Source organism: Oryctolagus cuniculus, chromosome 5 (genome assembly GCF_051225735.1).
Source record: "Oryctolagus cuniculus isolate XC-2025 breed Fujian yellow rabbit chromosome 5, ASM5122573v1, whole genome shotgun sequence".
Lineage (NCBI taxonomy): Eukaryota > Metazoa > Chordata > Mammalia > Lagomorpha > Leporidae > Oryctolagus > Oryctolagus cuniculus.
In genome coordinates this window covers 43,969,099-43,987,366 of record NC_142871.1, presented here as the reverse complement: position 1 = coordinate 43,987,366, position 18,268 = coordinate 43,969,099, and the positions used below count along the sequence as shown (strand labels likewise).

Sequence of the window (18,268 nt, the reverse complement as noted above, 5' to 3'; positions counted from 1 at the left end):
AATTTTATTCGGAAACTAAGTTAAAACATGTTGTATAGTGGTATCATACCCTGGTGATCTACGAAGCGAACCAAACACCAAAGTGACAGAGGTTTTTGTGTTTTTTTAAAAAAACGTAATTATAAACAGCATCTCAAAGAATTCACAGAAGCAACAAGTAACAATGTGTGACAGCCGATCCTGAAAAAGCAGAAGGCTCTAAGGAAGGAAAAAAAAAGCAGACCGGGGAGGAGGGTTGGAGGGAGGAAGGTCTCAGATTCGTTCCAAAAATGTTGTAAGGGAAATTCTGAAATCGCAGCAAAACAATCACTTTATTAGGTTATGCTACAAAACTCAAAATTTGTAGGACAAGGTAAAACTTGGCCAAGATCATCAAACTCAATACAGATGCAAAAATTGCCAGCTTTACATAAAACGGGTACGGGGAAGTGTCTGTGAGAAGGCTCGGGCCATTCCATCTGCTGTTTCCTGATCTCAGCACCCGACATCTCGCCCTCACACCGACGACTTAAATCACAAAAAGCAACAAAACACGGCGGGACGACCAATTTCGGAAAGGCTACCGAGTCTTCCCTTCCCCTTTTAGGTCTGTTGTCCTGGGCTTCCTTTTCTATGGGATTTTGTTTCTAGGAAAGTTCCTTGCATCGTTCGGTCTAATTATCTCATGGTACAAATCTTCCAAAAAAAAAAAAAAAAAGAACCGCGGTTCCCTCTGCGCGCTGACTTCCCAGCCCCGGGCTGGGCTCTCGGGAAGACTTCGATCAACTTTCGCAATCAACTTTCGCCGGGAAGCAGGTCGCCGAGGGGAAGGCGGCCTGCAACCCCGCCGCTCTGCCCCTCCCAGGTCCCTTCCCCCCAACACGCGCCACCCCAGGCAGCCCGCAGCGCGCGCCCACCCAGCGTCTGCGAGCCTCTGGACGCCCGCCGGGTGCGCGGAGGTTTCCTCCTGTGCGTGCCTGGGTCCCGCGCGCACTCTCAGATGCAGGCAGACGGGGCGCCTACCGAGGGAACAGGCAGATGGAATACTTGAGGGGAATAAAAGATCTAATGGAAACATCTCGGGCTGCCTAATTACGATTCCTGCTTCAAACATAAATGAGTATACACTTTTGAGGGTGTTCAAAACGCTGCGGTCTTTCACCTACGCATTCTTCAACACTCATACAGCGCTTAACAATGTTCTAAGCGCTTTTAAACTACGACCTTCTTCGCTTAAAAAGTATTTTTAACGGATATGAAATTTGTGTGTGCTTTCGACCGTCCCTGAGATCTATTTCTTCCTAACACCGCACAGCGGTTAAGTCTTCAAAGTCAAATATGGGGAGAAAAAAAAAAAACCTTTAACCAATCGCTGCTTTATTGCAAGCAAATCATTTCCCTCTGCAGTGTTTCCCAACCATTCTAGTGAAATGCATGAAAAGTATTAGCATAGTGAGAAAGAATTCTTGGTTGTGTGGGTTTTTTTTTTTCTTCCATGATGACTTCAGGTTTTGCCGCTGGCGTTTGGAAGCGGCGGCTAATTTGTTCGCGTGGCAAGGTTAATTGCACCTGTAGGCATTGGCTTTGGGAGGGGGAAAAAAAAAACACCAAAGAGCAACCCTGGTTGAGCAGGGAAGGTCGAGCTCGCGTCTAACCGGCCTGACCACCCCTGTCCGGGCCTGGGAGCTCCCCGGAGCGAGAATGCGGTGGCCCCGGCCGGGGCGCCACAAGGGTGTGGGTCCGCTCTGCCCCGCGCTGCGCGCTCGGGCTGCGGGCACTGCCAGTGCTCCAAGGCCCCGAGTCCTGCGCAGGCCAGCACCAGTCCTGCGCAGGCCAGCACCAACCCTGCTGACCGCCGCGCCCGGGGGTCGCCGCCGCCCGCGCGCTTCGCTCCGGGTGAGATTTCACAAGTCTGCGCGTCTCGGGTTTCTGTTCACACGATTCTGAAGGCGGCGCCGCGGGGCGGCAGTGGAGACGGGGCTGGTGGGGACGCGGTTTTGTGTTCTAATGAGGTCTGTGACACGCTGGCCGCACTTTCCCGGCCCGAGCCCGCCTGCACCCAGTCTACTCTCTGCCCCTCCTCTCCTCGTCCCTCGCCCGCCCAGCGCGCATCGGGGGTGCGGAGCGATTGGAGAGTCCCGGGGGCCCCCTTGGAGGAGACCCCCAGAGACACGAATCCACCTGTGGCTCCACGCGCGCGGAGCTAGTTATTGGGCGACCTGTGCCCGGACCACGGCCCGTCCGCTGCCCCGCCGGCCCACTCACTTTCCTGCCCTGCAAGAGGCACGGCGCGCGTGGCCGGTGCCCTGGTTCCTCGGAGCTGGGGAGAAAGAGCGGCTTGCAGACGGTTTCACTGAAAGCCCAACTAGAGTTTCCACAGCCCTGCGTCCAGTGCCCTAAGGTCTACTGGACACGAGTGCGTCCGTCAAGAAACAAACTCCCGCTCCCAGCGCGAGCCTCCGCTTTCCGGATTCTAAGGAACCCGACGGCTGCGCCTGCACACACCTGGGTGGTTGGAGGGAGAACGGAAGTGGCTATCCGGTTCATCCGAGTCCGAGAAAATCGAACTTGAAAATCTGCTAAACTGGTGCCCTAAAGACCCGCACCGCGGCCCTAACGCCGCTTACAGCGCCAAGGCGGACGTGGCCCCGGCCAAATCTGCTCGGCGGTCCCGCGGCCGACACCACGTGGGAATCGATAACGGGGGAAGCACAGAGCTGACAGGGAAGCCGCGCGTCTCGCGGCCGGCTGCCAAGTACCTGAGGGAGAACTGACCCCCTTATCTGTCCAGCCCAGAGGCCGCGGACGTAGGCTCGGGACTTGTCAGAAAAGCCAGCTTTGATTTAGGGTTTTCAAAACCCCCAGAGGACAAGTGTGACCGCTTTGGTCAGCCAGTCAGCAGTTTCGGCCCAGACTGGGGACAGCCGAATGGGGGTGGGGAGAGGCGGTTCGGTGGAGCCCTGGCGCCGCCCGACGTCACACGCGCTCGCGCACACTCAGCCACGCGCGCGGGGTTATTCTTTAAACCCGGCCTGAAACTTAAGGGCCAGACCGCCGGCAGCGCTGGAGGGCGGAAAATCGCCGCCCGGAGCCCGCCCCCTGCCACGCCCGCGCCCGCGCTCGAGCCCGCGCTCTCCTCGGCGTGCTTCCCGGCTGACTCCACAGAACCCGCGCACACGCCCTCAGCACCCTCCGCCCGCCCTTGCGCGCAGCTCCCGGCTCCCAGGTGCTCGGCCGCGTTCCCACGCCTGAACCGCGGCCTCGAGGCGGGCCTTGGCGAGCGCGGCCCCGCCCCCCCGGATTAGCCAATCGCAGCACACGCCGACCTCCGAGGAGGCGTTGCCCGGCGGGCCGCAGGGGCCGGCGTGCGGGGGCTGAAAGGCGGCCCCGCCCGCGCGGGGGGCGTGGCCGGCGCCGGCTCTTGCCGCGGAGCAGGGTTGCGGCGTGGGAAAGAGCTGCGAGGAGCCGACCGCGCCGCCGCCGCCGTCGCCGGAGCCGCGCCCGCGGAGGCCCAGGGTGGGCGGGAGGGAGGGAGGAAGGAGGCGGGCGGGGAGGGCGCCCGTGGCTCCGGCCCTGCGCCGTCTTCTCCACGATGAAGCGTCCTTGCGAAGAGACGACCTCCGAGAGCGACATGGACGAGACCATCGACGTGGGGAGCGAGAACAATTACTCGGGGTGAGCGCGCGCTCTGAGGGAGCTGCCCCGGAGCCCGACGTTCTGTTCCGCCGGCTCGTGGCGGGGAGGGAAGTTCTGTCCGGGATGCTTTTTGCGTGGGGGGCGAGGGCTGTCTGTCGTCTTTCGCTGCGGGGGTGGGGCTGAGGGGGTGCGGGCCGCAGCCGGAGGGGAGCGCGCGGGCGTGGGAGGGAGCCCGGCTGTCCGGAGAGACGCCCCCCGCCACTGCAACTGTTGGGGGCACATTCACAATGGGCCAGGAGAAAGGAGAAATTAGTCTGCGGCGATGGCGCGTTTCGGGTTGACCGTGCGTGACTTGGCTGACCCGCAAGCGAGTGGCGGCCGCGAGGATGGGCAGGGCATCATCTCCTTGACGCGCTGGTCCTGAGCCTGCGGGTCGCGTCGAGATCCCAGGAGCCAGACCTCCTGCTTCCTGTGGCACAGGCACATGAACCGAGAGGCGTTTTAGCGCCGGGGCGGGTCAAGTGATAATTGCTTCTAATTGGCATCCCCAGAAGCGCCTTAATTATTTATCTGCAGCTGTCAAAGAGCGAAATCCTTCCTACTTTTGGAAAACTACTTTGCTCTCCTACCCTATTTGTAATAGGTACAAACCACAACCTGCAGACGGTAAGAGCAAAGATGTTTACGTGAGACGTGGGTTGCAGAGAATCTAATTTTAAAGTATCATTATGTCATCTTAAAAAATGTCCGAAAAACGGAAGGTGTCACGTGAAAGGTGAAACCAATAGAAAGGGGGTGAGAATAATAGGGGACAGTTGATTCAGAAATAGGATCCAGAAGTGAAAAGGTGAGGTAATAGGAACCTGGTGTGTGCAACATTTCTAAAATGGAAAAGAGCAAATGACAGAAACCTGGAGAATTTGAGAACGCAAGAAAATGTAGTACCCATGAGTTAGGAAACACAACAGATACAAACTAGGCAGGACTATGAAAGTGTCCTGACCAGACGATAATTTGATTGAACTTTGGAAAAATAGCATTTCATTAGCAAGCTGCTTGAGATTTAAGCTTACACGGACCGCTGAGAGGTGGTTTCATTTTCAAAGTTTTTCCTAGTACTAAACCTAATTTTAAGTTTCCTATTAGTGGCATAGTTAATTTAGGACATGCTTTTGGAAGATCAGTATGCCACACATTAAATTTGTTCATTTTGCCCTATTACGAGATATGACTGAAGATTTGAAATATACAATAACTTGCGTTTATTTTAAAGATTGCATCTAGGGACAACAGTTTGACATGTGATGACTCTATATCTGATAGTGGTGCTTAATATGATTCTTATTTTTAAAAGTGCTATTACTTTGTTCAGTGTGTGTGACAGGAAGGAGGAGGTAGGATTCTATTAGCCGTTAATTGACTTAAGAAATATGTGGGAGTAGAACTAGGAAGTATTAATATGTAATTTCTCACCCTAACAACTCATCATTGTTTCACTGGGAGACTCAAGTAAGATTCAGGGTCATTTTTGCCAATGGATTTGACATCTGTATTAGCACGTTACAGATTTAAAACCAAAGGGACATAATTCCTACCTGAAAAGAGTCAGCAGAGTTAAAAGTGCAATCTGTTAAAAGTGAAGCAAGAACTAAGACTAAAATAACACAGACACGATCTGTGCGATCACTTTGTACTTTGGAGAAACTTTTGTTATGTTAATGCAACACCTGATATACTCTTCCTATTTCCTAGGCAAAGTTCTGGTTCTGTGATAAGATCGAATTCTCCAACAACCACATCTCAGATTATGGCAAGAAAGAAAAGGAGAGGGGTATGTGATTTCCCCCCCCCATTTTATTTCACGTAACCCAGCCTAATGTGCAACAGTTCTATTTTTCCATTGTGAGTAATTTTATCATTTGTGTATTCATAAACTTTTGTTGTTTTGCTTTCTTTGGAATAGATTATAGAGAAAAGGCGCCGGGATCGGATAAATAATAGTTTATCTGAGTTGAGACGACTGGTGCCAACAGCTTTTGAAAAACAAGTAAGCTACCCCCATCACATACCGCTCCCCCCTGCCCCCCCAAAAAAACTCAAACAATCTGATTCTCTCATCTGGGGATGTGGGTTCTTGTTAAAGCTCATTAAAATAATGGTGTATGTGCCCTGATCTGGCACAGAGCAGCTATTTCAATAAAATGCTTTGTTGTGGCAAAACTATTAAAAACATAATCCATCTTGAAGTTGAAAAACATTTCCATTCTTTAGCTTATTTTCCCCTTAAGGGTAAGACTGTTCATGCTTTCTCTGTTCTTTCTATGAATACCAGTAGTGGTTTTAAGACCGCGTTGTATATAGTATTCTTCCCTGCAAAAAAAAAAAAAAAATTATAAAGTATTTTTTTTTTGCCAAACTGTTAAGTAATCCTTTTATTTAAAAAATAAACCCCAGAAAGGAATATCTGTAGTTCTGCTTCCCAAATAATAATTCTGATAACATTTATCAAGCCACATACTTCCATTTTTTAATCCCAGGGCTAATAGAATGATGTTTGATTTGGTACACCTTTTTGGATTTGGTAAAAACCAAATTAGTCGTACATGCCCTTTTTCAGACTTCAAGCTTTGCTTTACCAAAAAGAGTTTGCATACTTAGAAAAGTAGAAAGCCAAATGTTTAAATGTTCTTTGTAGTTTAAAAAGTTGTGTTTCTCTTTGTGCGGTGGTAGCCAAAGGCACGGATTTCCAAGCGCGTCGTTCAAAGGATGTGGCAACATGTGCTTGTTGAAAATATTTTTCATTTGGTTCCAAATAGAGTACAAGACAACAGTTGTTTGTTTATTCCATTTTGTTGTTTACTTCATGAATCCACAAACATTGTAGAGCAAGCCCTACAAAGCCCTTGGAAATTATCCAGAAACTGCAGTTTTGGTTATTAGTCACTTTCACTGAAGCTACTTGTATACCTTCTTGTAAAAGCTGAACGTTGACAAAAATGCAGAATGAAATGTGCTATTGATTATCCATTTTTAAGACAAAAAAGACACGCAGTCTGTATACTGGGGCTGTCTTTGATAAGCAAAATGTAACATGGAAATGACAGTTTTGATGAGTAGCATTTTCAAAGATTGGCTGCAAAAGGGACTGTTAGTCTGCCCTGGGGTTGTTATTATGTCCAGGACAGAAGTGTCCTTAGTTAGGAGCAGTCAATTTGGTGATTTCTTTTTCTTGGTTTGTTAGATTTTGTTAGATTTTTTTCCCCCCTTAAATGTTGACTTAAACCTTAAAAGCAGACCTCTGTCGTTTGGCAGTTAGTTACCATAAACACAAGCTTTCCCACTTGGGGAGCTTGGCTACCAACCCTAGGGAGCTGGCCCTGTCACAATATGATCAGAGGAGTTCTGTAGAGCAGTAAATAACTCTGGCGTTCATACCCGTGTACTGAGTGTTGATAATTTAACAAAATAAGGAAAGTATAGGAACCTGAAGTAAACTTTAGTATCCTTTCCAAGGTGGGAGAAAAAAAAACTCCGGCATGTTGGTTTAATTATTTAGCCCTTCCAGGAAATTAGAAGCCACCCACAGTCCCCTGGGACACTTGAGGTGGTAATTTGCATTTCAGTGGATTTCTTTAAGTTGTTGTATTTTAAAATAAGGAACATAAAAGTATATTTTTTATTTTAAAACTATTCTAAAAGGTTAGAGAACCTTACACATTTATGGTACTGACTAAATGAGTAGTTAAGTTATTCCTTATTATCTTGGAATTCACAGTGACACCTGCTGGTGATTACTGAAGACACACCTTAAAAAGCCTCTTATTTCTGCTTTAACTGGTCTAGTTACCTTAAGGACTTACTAGAACTTTCTGTATTTAAATTTTTAAAGTAATTTACTAAAATCCTGTCTCCTCTCTTTCCAAAATTGGTATTTAACTGATCTACATTTCAGCATTATATAAAAGACTATTGTAGGTTTCAAAATGTGTGACTAACCAAGACACTGATAGTTGGGGTAGTTTAGGAGTTTAATTATTATGATTTAAAAGTTATTTATTAGGCCTTATTTTAGTCTTTAAAAATTAAAATGGCAGATACCTGTCAACAGATGTGACACAATAATGTTTTCAAGTAAAATTTGGAAAGAATTCAGATTTTTCTGTGAAAACAACAAAATTTTCTAATGAGAGGGAAAATTGAAAGCGTAATACTACTTTCAGCAAATAACATTTCATATACATTTCTATAGGACATATGAAACTTTGATTTTTTTTTTGCAGGGTTCTGCAAAGTTAGAAAAAGCTGAAATATTGCAGATGACAGTGGATCATTTAAAGATGCTTCAGGCAACAGGAGGTAAAGGTAAGTGAGCGACTTCATTTTTTTCTCCTTTTCCACCTTTCTCTTTGCAGTTCCCCCTAATATTGTAAAGCAGTCATAGCTGAACAGTCTTTAACAATTCTTTAACAAGCTGCAATAGGCGGTCCCAGATTAAAGCCATGGAAATCAATGCTAATGGCAGGATTGAACTCGTGGGAAAGAACTTCTGGAACAGAAGAAACACTTGACCCTGGGCTTGTGTTTGCGTTCATAATACTGTGAAAGTAAAGCCTCATTCACAGCGGCCTAGTCAGAGATTTGTTTGGGGCTTCACAAACACATGCTGGAATCTGTACAGAAAGGCAAAACAAACACACAAACATCCCAACACAAACAGAAGGCTAGAGGTAATCTCTCCTCTCTTTCCATTAAAGCAAGATTAGGACTCAGATCACCTAATTATTCCAAAGAAAGTGATCCTAGGATTTTTTTTGTTTGTTTTTCAAATTTTGCTTGAATTTGGTTTTAGACTGAGCAGAGTGAAGTGCAGGTAATGAAGCTCTGTGTTAGAAACCATTAATGGAGTAGGGTCAGACAGCAAAGGAGCAGGTGCTCTGGGCCTAGGGCCCTGGAGAGATGCCATCTGTGTGCTTTATCATGACTTAGAAAGAGACCCTGGTCACATGCTGAAAACAGACTGAGACCCTGAGACCAGAAACATTCCTTCAGATTTCATTGTCCCACTGCCCCACCCATTACTCAGACTTGATTTTGCCATTTTGTCTCTTTTTCACCCTTCAAGGAAGACTGAAATTTATCTTAGCCAAAGGTGTTACTCAGCGTAGTTAATGGATAAGGAGAGGGTATCACAGGGCTGCAGCTGAGGTCTAGACCCCTCTCTGTGCTCAGCATTAGTCTTTTCTTCTTTCCCCCTCCCCTTATCCCCCTTCCCTTCCCCTGTGCTTTCTGGTTTATTTTTTTGAAAGAGTTAAGAGGCTGGTGCTGGGGGACAATGCTGTGGCGTAGCGGGTTAAGCCGCTGCCTGCAGTGCCAGCATCCCATATGGGCACCGGTTCGGCTCCCAGCTGCTCCACTTCCGATCCAGCTCTCTGCCCTGGCCTGGGAAGGCAGTGGAAGATGGCCCAAGTCCTTGGGCCCCTGTACCTGCGTGGGAGACCCAAAGGAAGCTCCTGGCTTCTGGCTTTGGATTGGTGCAGCTCCAGCCATTGAGGCCAGTTGTGAAGTGAACCAGCGGATAGAAGACCTTTCTCTCTCTCTGCCTCTCCTTCTCTCTGGGTGTAACTCTACCTTTCAAATAAATAAGTAAATCTTAAAAAAAAAAAAAAAAAAAAAAAAAAAAAAAAAAAAAAAGCTGGTGCTATGGAATAGCAGGTAAAACTGCCACCTGTGGTGCTGGCATCCCATAGGAGTGCCAGTTCAAGTCCTGGCTGCTCTACTTCTGATCTAGCTCCCTGCTAATGTGCCTGGGAAAGCAGTGGAAGATGGCCTAAGTACCTGGGCCCCTGCACCCACATGAGAGATCCAGAAGAAGCTCCAACTGTTGTGACCATTTAGGGAGTGACTCAGCAGATGGAAGATCGATCTCTCTCTCTCTCTCTCTTCCTCTCTTCCTTCCTCTTTCTATATAACTCTGCATTTCTAGTAAGTAAATAAATCTTTTTTAAAAAAAAAAAAAGAATTAGAGGAAGAGAACTTCTATCCACTGGTTTACTCCCCAATGGCCACAACAGCAGGGCCTGGAACTCCATCTGGGTCTTCCATGTGCTTGGTAGGGACACAAACACTTGAGCCATCTTCCACTACCTCCCCAGGCACATTAGCAATAAGTCAGATTGGAAGTTGGGCAAACAGGACTTGAATTGGCATCCACATTGCATCGATGTTGTAGGCAGTGACTTAACCCACTGTGCCACAACAATATCCCCACCAGTGTTAGTCTTTTACTACATAGCATTTGGATTCAGGATCAGCACTGGGGTAGGGCATTGGAGGAAAGTTGTTATTTACCAACTAGTACCAAAATATTTTCAGCATTTCATTCCTGTATGGCCATACTACCAGAAACTCTAGGACATCAACCTGACTGTAACCACCTTACCTTTGTCAGGTGTGAGGGTAGGGACTGTAGTCATTATACAGGGAAGCCCACGTGGTGTGACCAGGTTGCACTTTCCCTAAGGAACTATCCTAAATGAATAGAGTGACATAGGAAGCAAACATTCTTACATACTAGAGGAGAGAATTGGATTAACTCCTGGAAGCTGATGATCCAGCCCAGCCAGGCCACTTCTTGCTTTTGACCTGAGACAGAAGTACTGTGCTTCCAGCAGGTGAGCCTCAGAGGCCTCTATCTCCACAGTATTACCTCAGGCTGGTAAGAGACCAATTGTGTTACTGATGTGCAAGAAAAGTTGTTTCACTGCTCTGCCTCCTTTGACATTGTCAGCCACTGGCCAAGAATTCTTACCAGGGTTTTGGTTATGTGGCATTTGCTGTACTTCAGTGCAATCCTGTTCCTCAGCTTTATTATAAAATTGAGCCATTCTTGGCTACTCTGCCATCCTAGAATTCATCCCAGAATAATTTGTGATCAGACATTTCCAAGCAGGCTCCATACATGTTGGGTCAGTGCCAGGTCACTGGCGAGGTCATCACCCAGCAGGGTGTGTAGGTCTTGAAGAAGGGATGTGGCATTTGGAGCTCATATTGTTGAAGACTCCCAGCTGCCTCCTCTCCCAGTGGAAAAGGAAGCTGTGGGAAGCTGGGATGCCTGACTTCAAATCCTCACTCTACCATTTAGTAGCTCAGTGACGACAGCAGAAATTATTAATCTTGTGTGAGTCCCAGTTCTGTCTTCTGTAAAATGAAGTCAGTGATAGTGTCTACCTCGCAAGGTTGTGTTAGGAGTTAAGTCTCTTAAAGTCCATGGAACAGGGCCAGGCATTTAGCATAGCCGTTAAAACATTGACATCTCAGAGTACTCAGGTTTGAGTTCTGGCTCCCACTGCTAACTCCAGCTTCCTGCTAATGATAATCCTGGGAGACAGTGGTTATGGTTTAAGTGGTTGAGTCCCTGCCCAACCATGTGGGAGGCCTGGACTGAGTTCCTGGTTCCCAACTTTGGTCCATTCCTGGCCATCGCAGGCATTTGGGGAGTGAACCAACAGATGAGAGCTCTGTGGCTTGCTTACTCGCTCTCTCTGTCAAATAAATAAATGAAAACATTTTTTCAGAGACTGTAGAACAGTGGTAAGGGCATGTATGCTGTTGTTGGCCCAGTATCTATTTTATAGGAGATAGCTGCTCATAATCACTTCCCTCTGTAGTTAACAACAGCGTAGGAATCACATAATTTATATTCCTTAAGATGCAACAGTGGAGTTGGCCATATACAACAACATAGCTGGCAAACCACAGATTGCACTGATTTCATGACTGCTAATGAAAATTCTTGGATGCTCCTGGCTTTCCAATTCTGATAGTTCATTGTTTTTCACCTGTCTTGGCATGCCAGTAGTTGCTAGAGAGGACTTAAGAGTATCCTGAATTTCTAACCCTCTCTGGATTTCAGGAGTCAGTCACCACTAATCAGGACCTCCTTCCTTCTCTTATGGAAATGAGAAGCCTTCAGAGAGACCCTGAGGACTGAAATGTGAAATCTTTCCATGGAGGCTCCTCCTCAGGGATAGCTTTTCCTTCTAATCCCAGAGACTTAATTCTCTGACCGTGCCAGTGTCCTGGGATGATAATGAGTTCTGCCACTGATTCTTTGACCTTTTATAATATTCTCTTAAATCTGCTTTGTGCTGGCCGGCGCCGCGGCTCACCTGGCTAATCCTCCACCTGCGGCGCCAGCACCCTGGGTTCTAGTCCTGGTTGAGGCGCCGGATTCTGTCCCGGTTGCTCCTCTTCCAGTCCAGCTCTCTGCTGTGGCCTGGGAGTGCAGTGGAGGATGGCCCAAGTGCTTGGGTCCTGCACCCACGTGGGAGACCAGGAGGAAGCACCTGGCTCCTGGCTTCGGATCAGCGCAGCGCGCTGGCCACAGTGGCCATTTGGGTGGTGAACCAACGGAAGGAAGACCTTTCTCTCTGTCTGTCTCTCTCTCTCACTGTCTAACTCTGTCAAAAAAAAAAAAAAATCTGCTTTGTGCTGTTGGTTTTGTTTCAGTGGTGTACATTTGTGTCCCAGTCATCTTTTTGGGACTTCCACATTTCTGTTTATAGGCACTGAATATATGTGACTATTGTTCAAAATGCTTTGATTATAGATTACAATAGCCTAATTTATTTTTATTTTTATTTATTTGAAAGTCACAGTGACAGAGACACCAAATAGTCAGAAGTTCCATCCAGGTCTCCTACGTGGGTGGCCGGGGCCCAAGAACTGGATCATCTGCTGCTTCCCTAGGTGCATGAGCAGAGAGCTGGATCAGAAGCAGAACAGCCAGGACTCGGGACCGGCACTCCAACATGAGATGCCAGTGTTGCAAGTGGCAGCTTAATCTGCTGTGCCAAAATAAAGGCCCCAAGATAGTCTTTTAGTAGATGACAAATGAAACAGTAATTCTTTGATCTGCAAAATCATGAAAAGATAATGTAATAAATGCCTTAAATGAAAATAACCTCCTTTGAATGTGAATATCTCCCATTCATATAAACACTTATCTCAAAATGAGTAGTCTAAACCTTTCATTTGAAAATTACCTTTTAAAAAGTTGCAAATGGGAGCCAGCATTGTGGTATAGTGGGTAAAGCCACCGCCTGCAATGCCAGCATCCCACATGGGCACTGGTTCATGTCCCAGCTGCTCCACTTCCCATCTAGCTCTCTGCTAATGGCATGGGAAAAGCAGTGGAGGATTGCCCAAGTGCTTGGACCCCTACCACCCACTTAAGAGACTTGGAAGAAGCTCCTGGCTTTTGCGGCCATCTGGGAAGTGAACCAGTGGGTGGAAGATCTGTCCCTGCTTCTATGTAACTCTATCAGATAAATAAATCTTTAAAAAAGTTGCAAATGGAAAAATGCTGTGCATACTGGACATTACTCATTCAGTGTAGCTATTTCCCCAAATGTCTGATTATTATTGTCTAAATTGCCACTGTAATAATCAGTTACTGTTTTACATTCTAATATACTTTGTTTTAGTGAAAAGGGACTCTGATAGATGCGGCCCCACTCCAGCCAGTGTCATGATCATAACCAGAGATGTGGGGTGGTGCATGCTCACTGACATAACACGATTTTTCCTCAGGTGGATGTCATAAGTCTAACCAGTGAAAGAGATAACATATTCGAACTTTTGAAAAACTAGGAGTTACAGTAATCACTCTGTAAAACAACCTTATATTGCCTGTCGGGAAAAAAAAATCTTAAAATTAGTAACCAGCTCGTTCTAAAAACTCACTTTGTCTTCATTAATCTTTTTCATACAAAGTAGTGACAAGATGTTTCAATGTGCTGATTTTAAAAAGTCAATCATTTGCACGTTGCACGTTTGTTGAGATTCTAGCGCATTTCTAGAGCAAGCGCCCAAGCTGGGACACATGGGGCTTCTCCGTGCAAATCCCACGAGCATAAGGAGGTTTCGGGCGAGCTCTTTACAGAGACAGGGAGACTGGAACTGTGATGTCCAGGATGAAGTGTGCTGGGTCACTGCCTGTCCCAGGATAGGAAAGCCAGGGCGGGCCATGTTCCTCGTCCTCCCCCCACCCCCCGCAATGACAATGATGGTTAGTCACAGAACCGCCCAGGCGCGTGGCGTTGCCGCGTGTGAGGTGTGGCAGGACGAAGGCCCTATTCAGGAAAGGCTCTACCGGTCTCCCCAGGACACAGGGTGGCATCAGGGCGCCCCTGTCCTGACTGCCATATGTCTCCCCTCTCTCCTTACCCCCACGTGGTCCACACCTCCTCCTAGGCTACTTCGACGCCCACGCTCTTGCCATGGACTTCATGAGCATCGGCTTCCGAGAGTGCCTGACGGAGGTGGCGAGGTACCTGAGCTCCGTGGAGGGCCTGGACTCCGCAGACCCCCTGCGCGTGCGCCTCGTCTCGCATCTCAGCACCTGCGCCTCCCAGAGGGAGGCGGCGGCCATGACGTCCTCCATGGCCCACCACCACCACCACGCGCTGCACCCGCACCACTGGGCCGCCGCCTTCCACCACCTGCCTGCCGCCCTGCTCCAGCCCAACGGACTCCACACCTCGGAGTCGGCCCCTTGCCGCCTCTCCACGACTTCCGAAGTGCCTCCGGCCCATGGCTCTGCCCTGCTCACGGCCACGTTTGCCCACGCAGACTCCGCCCTTCGGATGCCATCCACCGGCAGTGTCGCCCCTTGCGTGCCGCCGCTGTCCACCTCTCTCTTGTCGCTGTCAGCCACCGTCCATGCTGCGGCCGCCGCCGCCACGGCAGCTGCACACAGCTTTCCTCTGTCGTTCGCGGGGGCCTTCCCCATGCTCCCCCCAAACGCGGCCGCAGCAGTGGCGGCGGCGACGGCGATCAGCCCACCCTTGGCCGTGTCAGCCGCCTCCAGTCCTCAGCAGACGAGCGGCGGAACAAACAGTAAACCTTACCGCCCCTGGGGGACAGAAGTTGGCGCCTTCTGATTTTTCCCTGAACTTCTGCAAGTAGCAACTGAATGTCCTTCATTTCAGAATCGGCTTCAGACCTCTCACCGTGAAGGTAGCCATACAGATACCTGCCTACAGATCCACAGAGGAACAATAAAGCTATTTGAGACACAACCTCACACGTTGGAAACGTGGTATTGTCCTTTTGTCGTTTGTTTGTTGAAAGGCAGCTTGGTAACTGACATCAGCCACTTTGAGAACTGCACCCTTGTTTCCACTTAGAAGTTCCCTGGAAAATGCATGGGCAGAACCATCCAGCAGGGCGTCAGTATGTCTGCCTTGGGGAAGAAAAATGCCCCGACTGAATTCTCTTGAAAGTAGATGGATGGGAAAAAAAAGAAATACTCGATTTCCTAAGTGCCTGAGCTAGGAAAGTTTTCCTGTGAACATGCAATATTGCACACAGAAAGGAGAGCAGAGGGGTTAGGTAAGGGAAAGAGAGGGAGACACGCCCTGCATTGGGCTGCAGACATTTTAATACAATGCCAGAGAAGGGTCCTCTCTCAAAACCACGGGTTTTAGTGGGCAAAGGAATTGTTGAAAATAATTCTGAAGTTGACAGAGCTTATCTTAGTTTTCTTTCTTTGTACTGACTTGCGAATTGGTGACATTTAGGAATGCAGTGGCATAAGCAATTATTCATATTCCATCAGTGCTCACATTAGCAAGCATTTCTCCTCTGCCTGCAAGCCCCTGGGCACCTTTCCTTTTTGATGGTTCAACATCTGGTGCTGCTTTATCTAAACAGTACATTTATATAGTGCACCTAGAAACAGTTGCCTGTGTGCCCACCAGAAGCTGTTTGAGTCATGCCAACTTGAAAACTCCCAGTTCATAAGAGTTTGGATTAATTTATTCAGTCTCATTGGGACTATTTTTATATATTTATCCTCATCATTTTCTCCTGAAAATGTGTAACATCTATTCTTGTCGCCTTTGGGGACAAGTTGCAATTCTAGAGGTGATGAGACAAGGAGAGAGCGTTGGGAAGAAAGTCATGATTTGTAAATGCTCTTTGTCAAGTTAGTGATTGTGTTTGATCCCAAATCAAGATGAATGTATGCAATAGGATGTATATAAATTATTTTTGTTCTGCCTAGACTAGTGCAACATAATGGTGTTTTGGTTTTGTTTTTTTGGATTTGTTTAATGACAAAATAATCTCTTAATACATTGAAATGGAGCACGTCAGATTTTATATTTGAAAGAGACACAGCATGTATTATTATGCACTTCATTTCTCTGCTGTGTGGAGAAAGCAATAAACCTTATGAGAATGTTAAACATTATGCAAATTACACTTTGAAATATTTGTTTTAAAATTACTGTACCTAGTATTTTTCGCATTACTTTGTAACCTTTTTCTATGCAAAGGTCTTTACATATCACTAATTAAATGATGTCCGTTTTGACAATTTTTTATGTGGATGAGTTACTTTGCAGAATGGAAAATTGACATGAATTTCAAGAGAGGCCACCTTTGGCTAACAATTTAAGCCATGGCTTTTCTTTCTCCCTTTCAAAATCATTTGACTAATTTATCACAGCTTGCTTGAAAATAACATTTTTCTGAGTTTGTGAATCAAACATAGGCAGGTAAGACACTTGGAAGTGAGAAGTGATCAGTTTTCTCTGCCTTTTTTTTTAATTCATTTGTATTTATTTTTAAAAAATATTTTAGTATGTTATTTATTTTCACATTATTTGAAAGGCAGAAACAGGAGCCTGGAACTCAATCCAGGTCTCTCACATGGGCAGCAAGGACTCAAGTACTTGAGCTGTCATCTGCCTCAAGGGGTGCACGTTTGTAAGAAGCTGGATCCAAAGTAGAAGAGCCCAGCCTTGAACTAGGCACTCCAATAATGCACGTGTCCCAAGCAGCATGTTACCCACCAGGCCAAATGGCCACCTTTCTGCCGTTTAACTGTGGGTCTTGGAAAAGTGCAAATACAAGACTTCCAAATGAAAGTATAACAAGTACAGGATAATAGAGTTGTCATACATTTTTTAACTCTGAAACATTAGTAGAACATTTCTAAAACATCACATACATGCATGATAGGAAAATACAAGATGACTTCAAAAGGTCAATGAAAATGCAGTTAAAAGATTACTTTGTAAAATAATTTGGAGTCATATATGTGGAATCTGCAAAAAGTTCATGGAAAGTGAGTATTACGATAAAACTTCATTCCAATTTTTATTTTTTACCAAAATAAACCATCTTTCCGTTATACTTTTCTGTGAAGTACCCTAGTACATACATCTTGATAGTAAATCTTTGTATCTCATGAACACTTCTTCTGTTGTGAAAATGTGGTTATTTCCTCCTTTCTAATGAAGCCTTAAATAGGCTACTATAGGGGTCGGTGCTGTGGCATAGTGGGTAAAGCAGTGCCACATCCCATATGGGCACCAGTTCAATTTCTGACTGCTCCACTTCTGATCCAGCTCTCTCCTATGGCCTGGAAAAGCAGTGGAAGATGGCCCAAGTCCTTGGGCTCCTGCACCCACGTGGGAAGACCTGGAGGAGGTTCCTGACTCCTGGCTTCGGATTGGCACAGCTCCAGCTGTCGCAGCCAATTGGGGGGTGGCAGACCTTTCTCTCCCTGTCTCTCCTCCTCTCTGTGTGTAACTATAACTTCCAAATAAATAAATAAAAAGCTGCTGTAGCGTTCCTGAAGCTGTTGGGCCAAACATGAAAACAGACTGTGGTGTGATGTGTGTCAGTGTGCTCCAAGGAGAAAATGGGAGGCCACTTGCATTATTTTGACTTTGAAAATCAAATGCAAGGTTTGCCTAATTTCTTCTGTCAATAACTGTGGGAAAACAAAAATTGGGCAAATCCATATCACTTTATTCATCCTGTCTGTAAACCCTGTCAGGGTTCTTTATGTATTCAAACAGTTTTGATAGAATTAGCAAATAAGAAAAAGGCTTTAGTAGGATTTACAATTTACTTTTTAAGCGCAATTTACAGGCAGTAGGCATCAAAATAACTTTCTACTTTGTAAAACTTCATTCTTTGCTGATTGTCCTTATCAGCTTTTAACAAGCTACTTTTCCTTTTCTGAAATGTAAACTACTTTAAAAATGGAATTTTTTTTAAATTTTGGATTAAATATGTTAAATTGTCTTCCTCCTTCCCTCTCTTTTTTTCCTTTTTTTTTTTTTACATTCTTTCAAGTTAAATATGGGTCATTACTTTTCAATTTAATTGGTTAAACTGTTCCATTTCAAATGAATTGATCCATTAACAATTTTTTAAAAAGATTTATGTATTTGAAAGAGTTACACAGAGAGAGGAGAGAGACAGAGAGTTCTTCCATCTGCTGGTTCACTCCCCAGTTGACCGCAACAGCTGGAGCTGCGCCATTCCAAAGCCAGGAGCCAGGAGTTTCTTCCAGGTCTCCCACACGGGTACAGGGACCCAAAGACTTGGACCATCTGTTTTCCCAGGCCATAGCAGAGAGCTGGATCAAAAGTGGAGCAGCCAGGACTTGACCGGGCGCCCAAGTGGGATGACAGCACTGCAGTTGGCAGCTTTACCCACTGTACCACAGTGCTGCCCCCCCAACAATGTTTCACATCATAAACTATTAACATCACATTTTATCATTTATATTAACTCGACCATTGAGTTTGCCATCCCTAAAGGTGTTTTGCCTTTAAGTGTGGTGATTATC

At 46.5% G+C, this 18,268-nt stretch overlaps 1 protein-coding gene and 1 long non-coding RNA gene across 6 annotated transcripts in view; one reads left to right on the top strand and one right to left on the bottom strand.

Annotated features, from left to right (window-relative positions):
• Positions 1–3,236, bottom strand: part of LOC108177469 (uncharacterized) — a 251,378-nt gene extending 248,142 nt beyond the window's left edge. For both annotated transcript variants that reach the window (XR_016233775.1, XR_016233774.1), the window contains exon 1: positions 2,485–3,236. This is a non-coding gene — a long non-coding RNA (uncharacterized LOC108177469). The remainder of the gene's footprint in view (positions 1–2,484) is intronic.
• Positions 3,237–3,430: 194 nt separating this feature from the next.
• On the top strand, positions 3,431–17,718 carry HEY2 (hes related family bHLH transcription factor with YRPW motif 2). 4 transcript variants are annotated; one of them, XM_089332745.1, is made up of 6 exons: positions 3,431–3,654; positions 5,368–5,446; positions 5,579–5,662; positions 7,896–7,977; positions 13,870–13,945; positions 14,607–16,882. In XM_089332745.1, the coding sequence occupies exons 1-6, from the start codon at positions 3,572–3,574 to the stop codon at positions 14,677–14,679; spliced, it is 477 nt and encodes a 158-aa protein (XP_089188871.1). In that variant the 5' UTR covers positions 3,431–3,571; the 3' UTR covers positions 14,680–16,882. The 4 variants fall into 4 exon arrangements, with proteins under 4 accessions (XP_089188871.1, XP_089188869.1, XP_002714849.1 ...); XM_089332743.1 differs by lacking the exons at positions 13,870–13,945; positions 14,607–16,882 and adding an exon at positions 17,034–17,718; XM_002714803.6 differs by having other exon boundaries at positions 13,870–16,882.
• Positions 17,719–18,268: the final 550 nt, after the last annotated feature.

Coding starts and splice junctions, on each gene's coding strand:
- HEY2 (XM_002714803.6), top strand. CDS start 3,572: ATGAAGCGTCCTTGCGAAGAGACGACCTCCGAGAGCGACATGGACGAG. Junction 3,655..5,367: donor AGCGAGAACAATTACTCGGG/GTGAGCGCGCGC, acceptor CCTATTTCCTAG/GCAAAGTTCTGGTTCTGTGA. Junction 5,663..7,895: donor CAACAGCTTTTGAAAAACAA/GTAAGCTACCCC, acceptor TTTTTTTTGCAG/GGTTCTGCAAAGTTAGAAAA.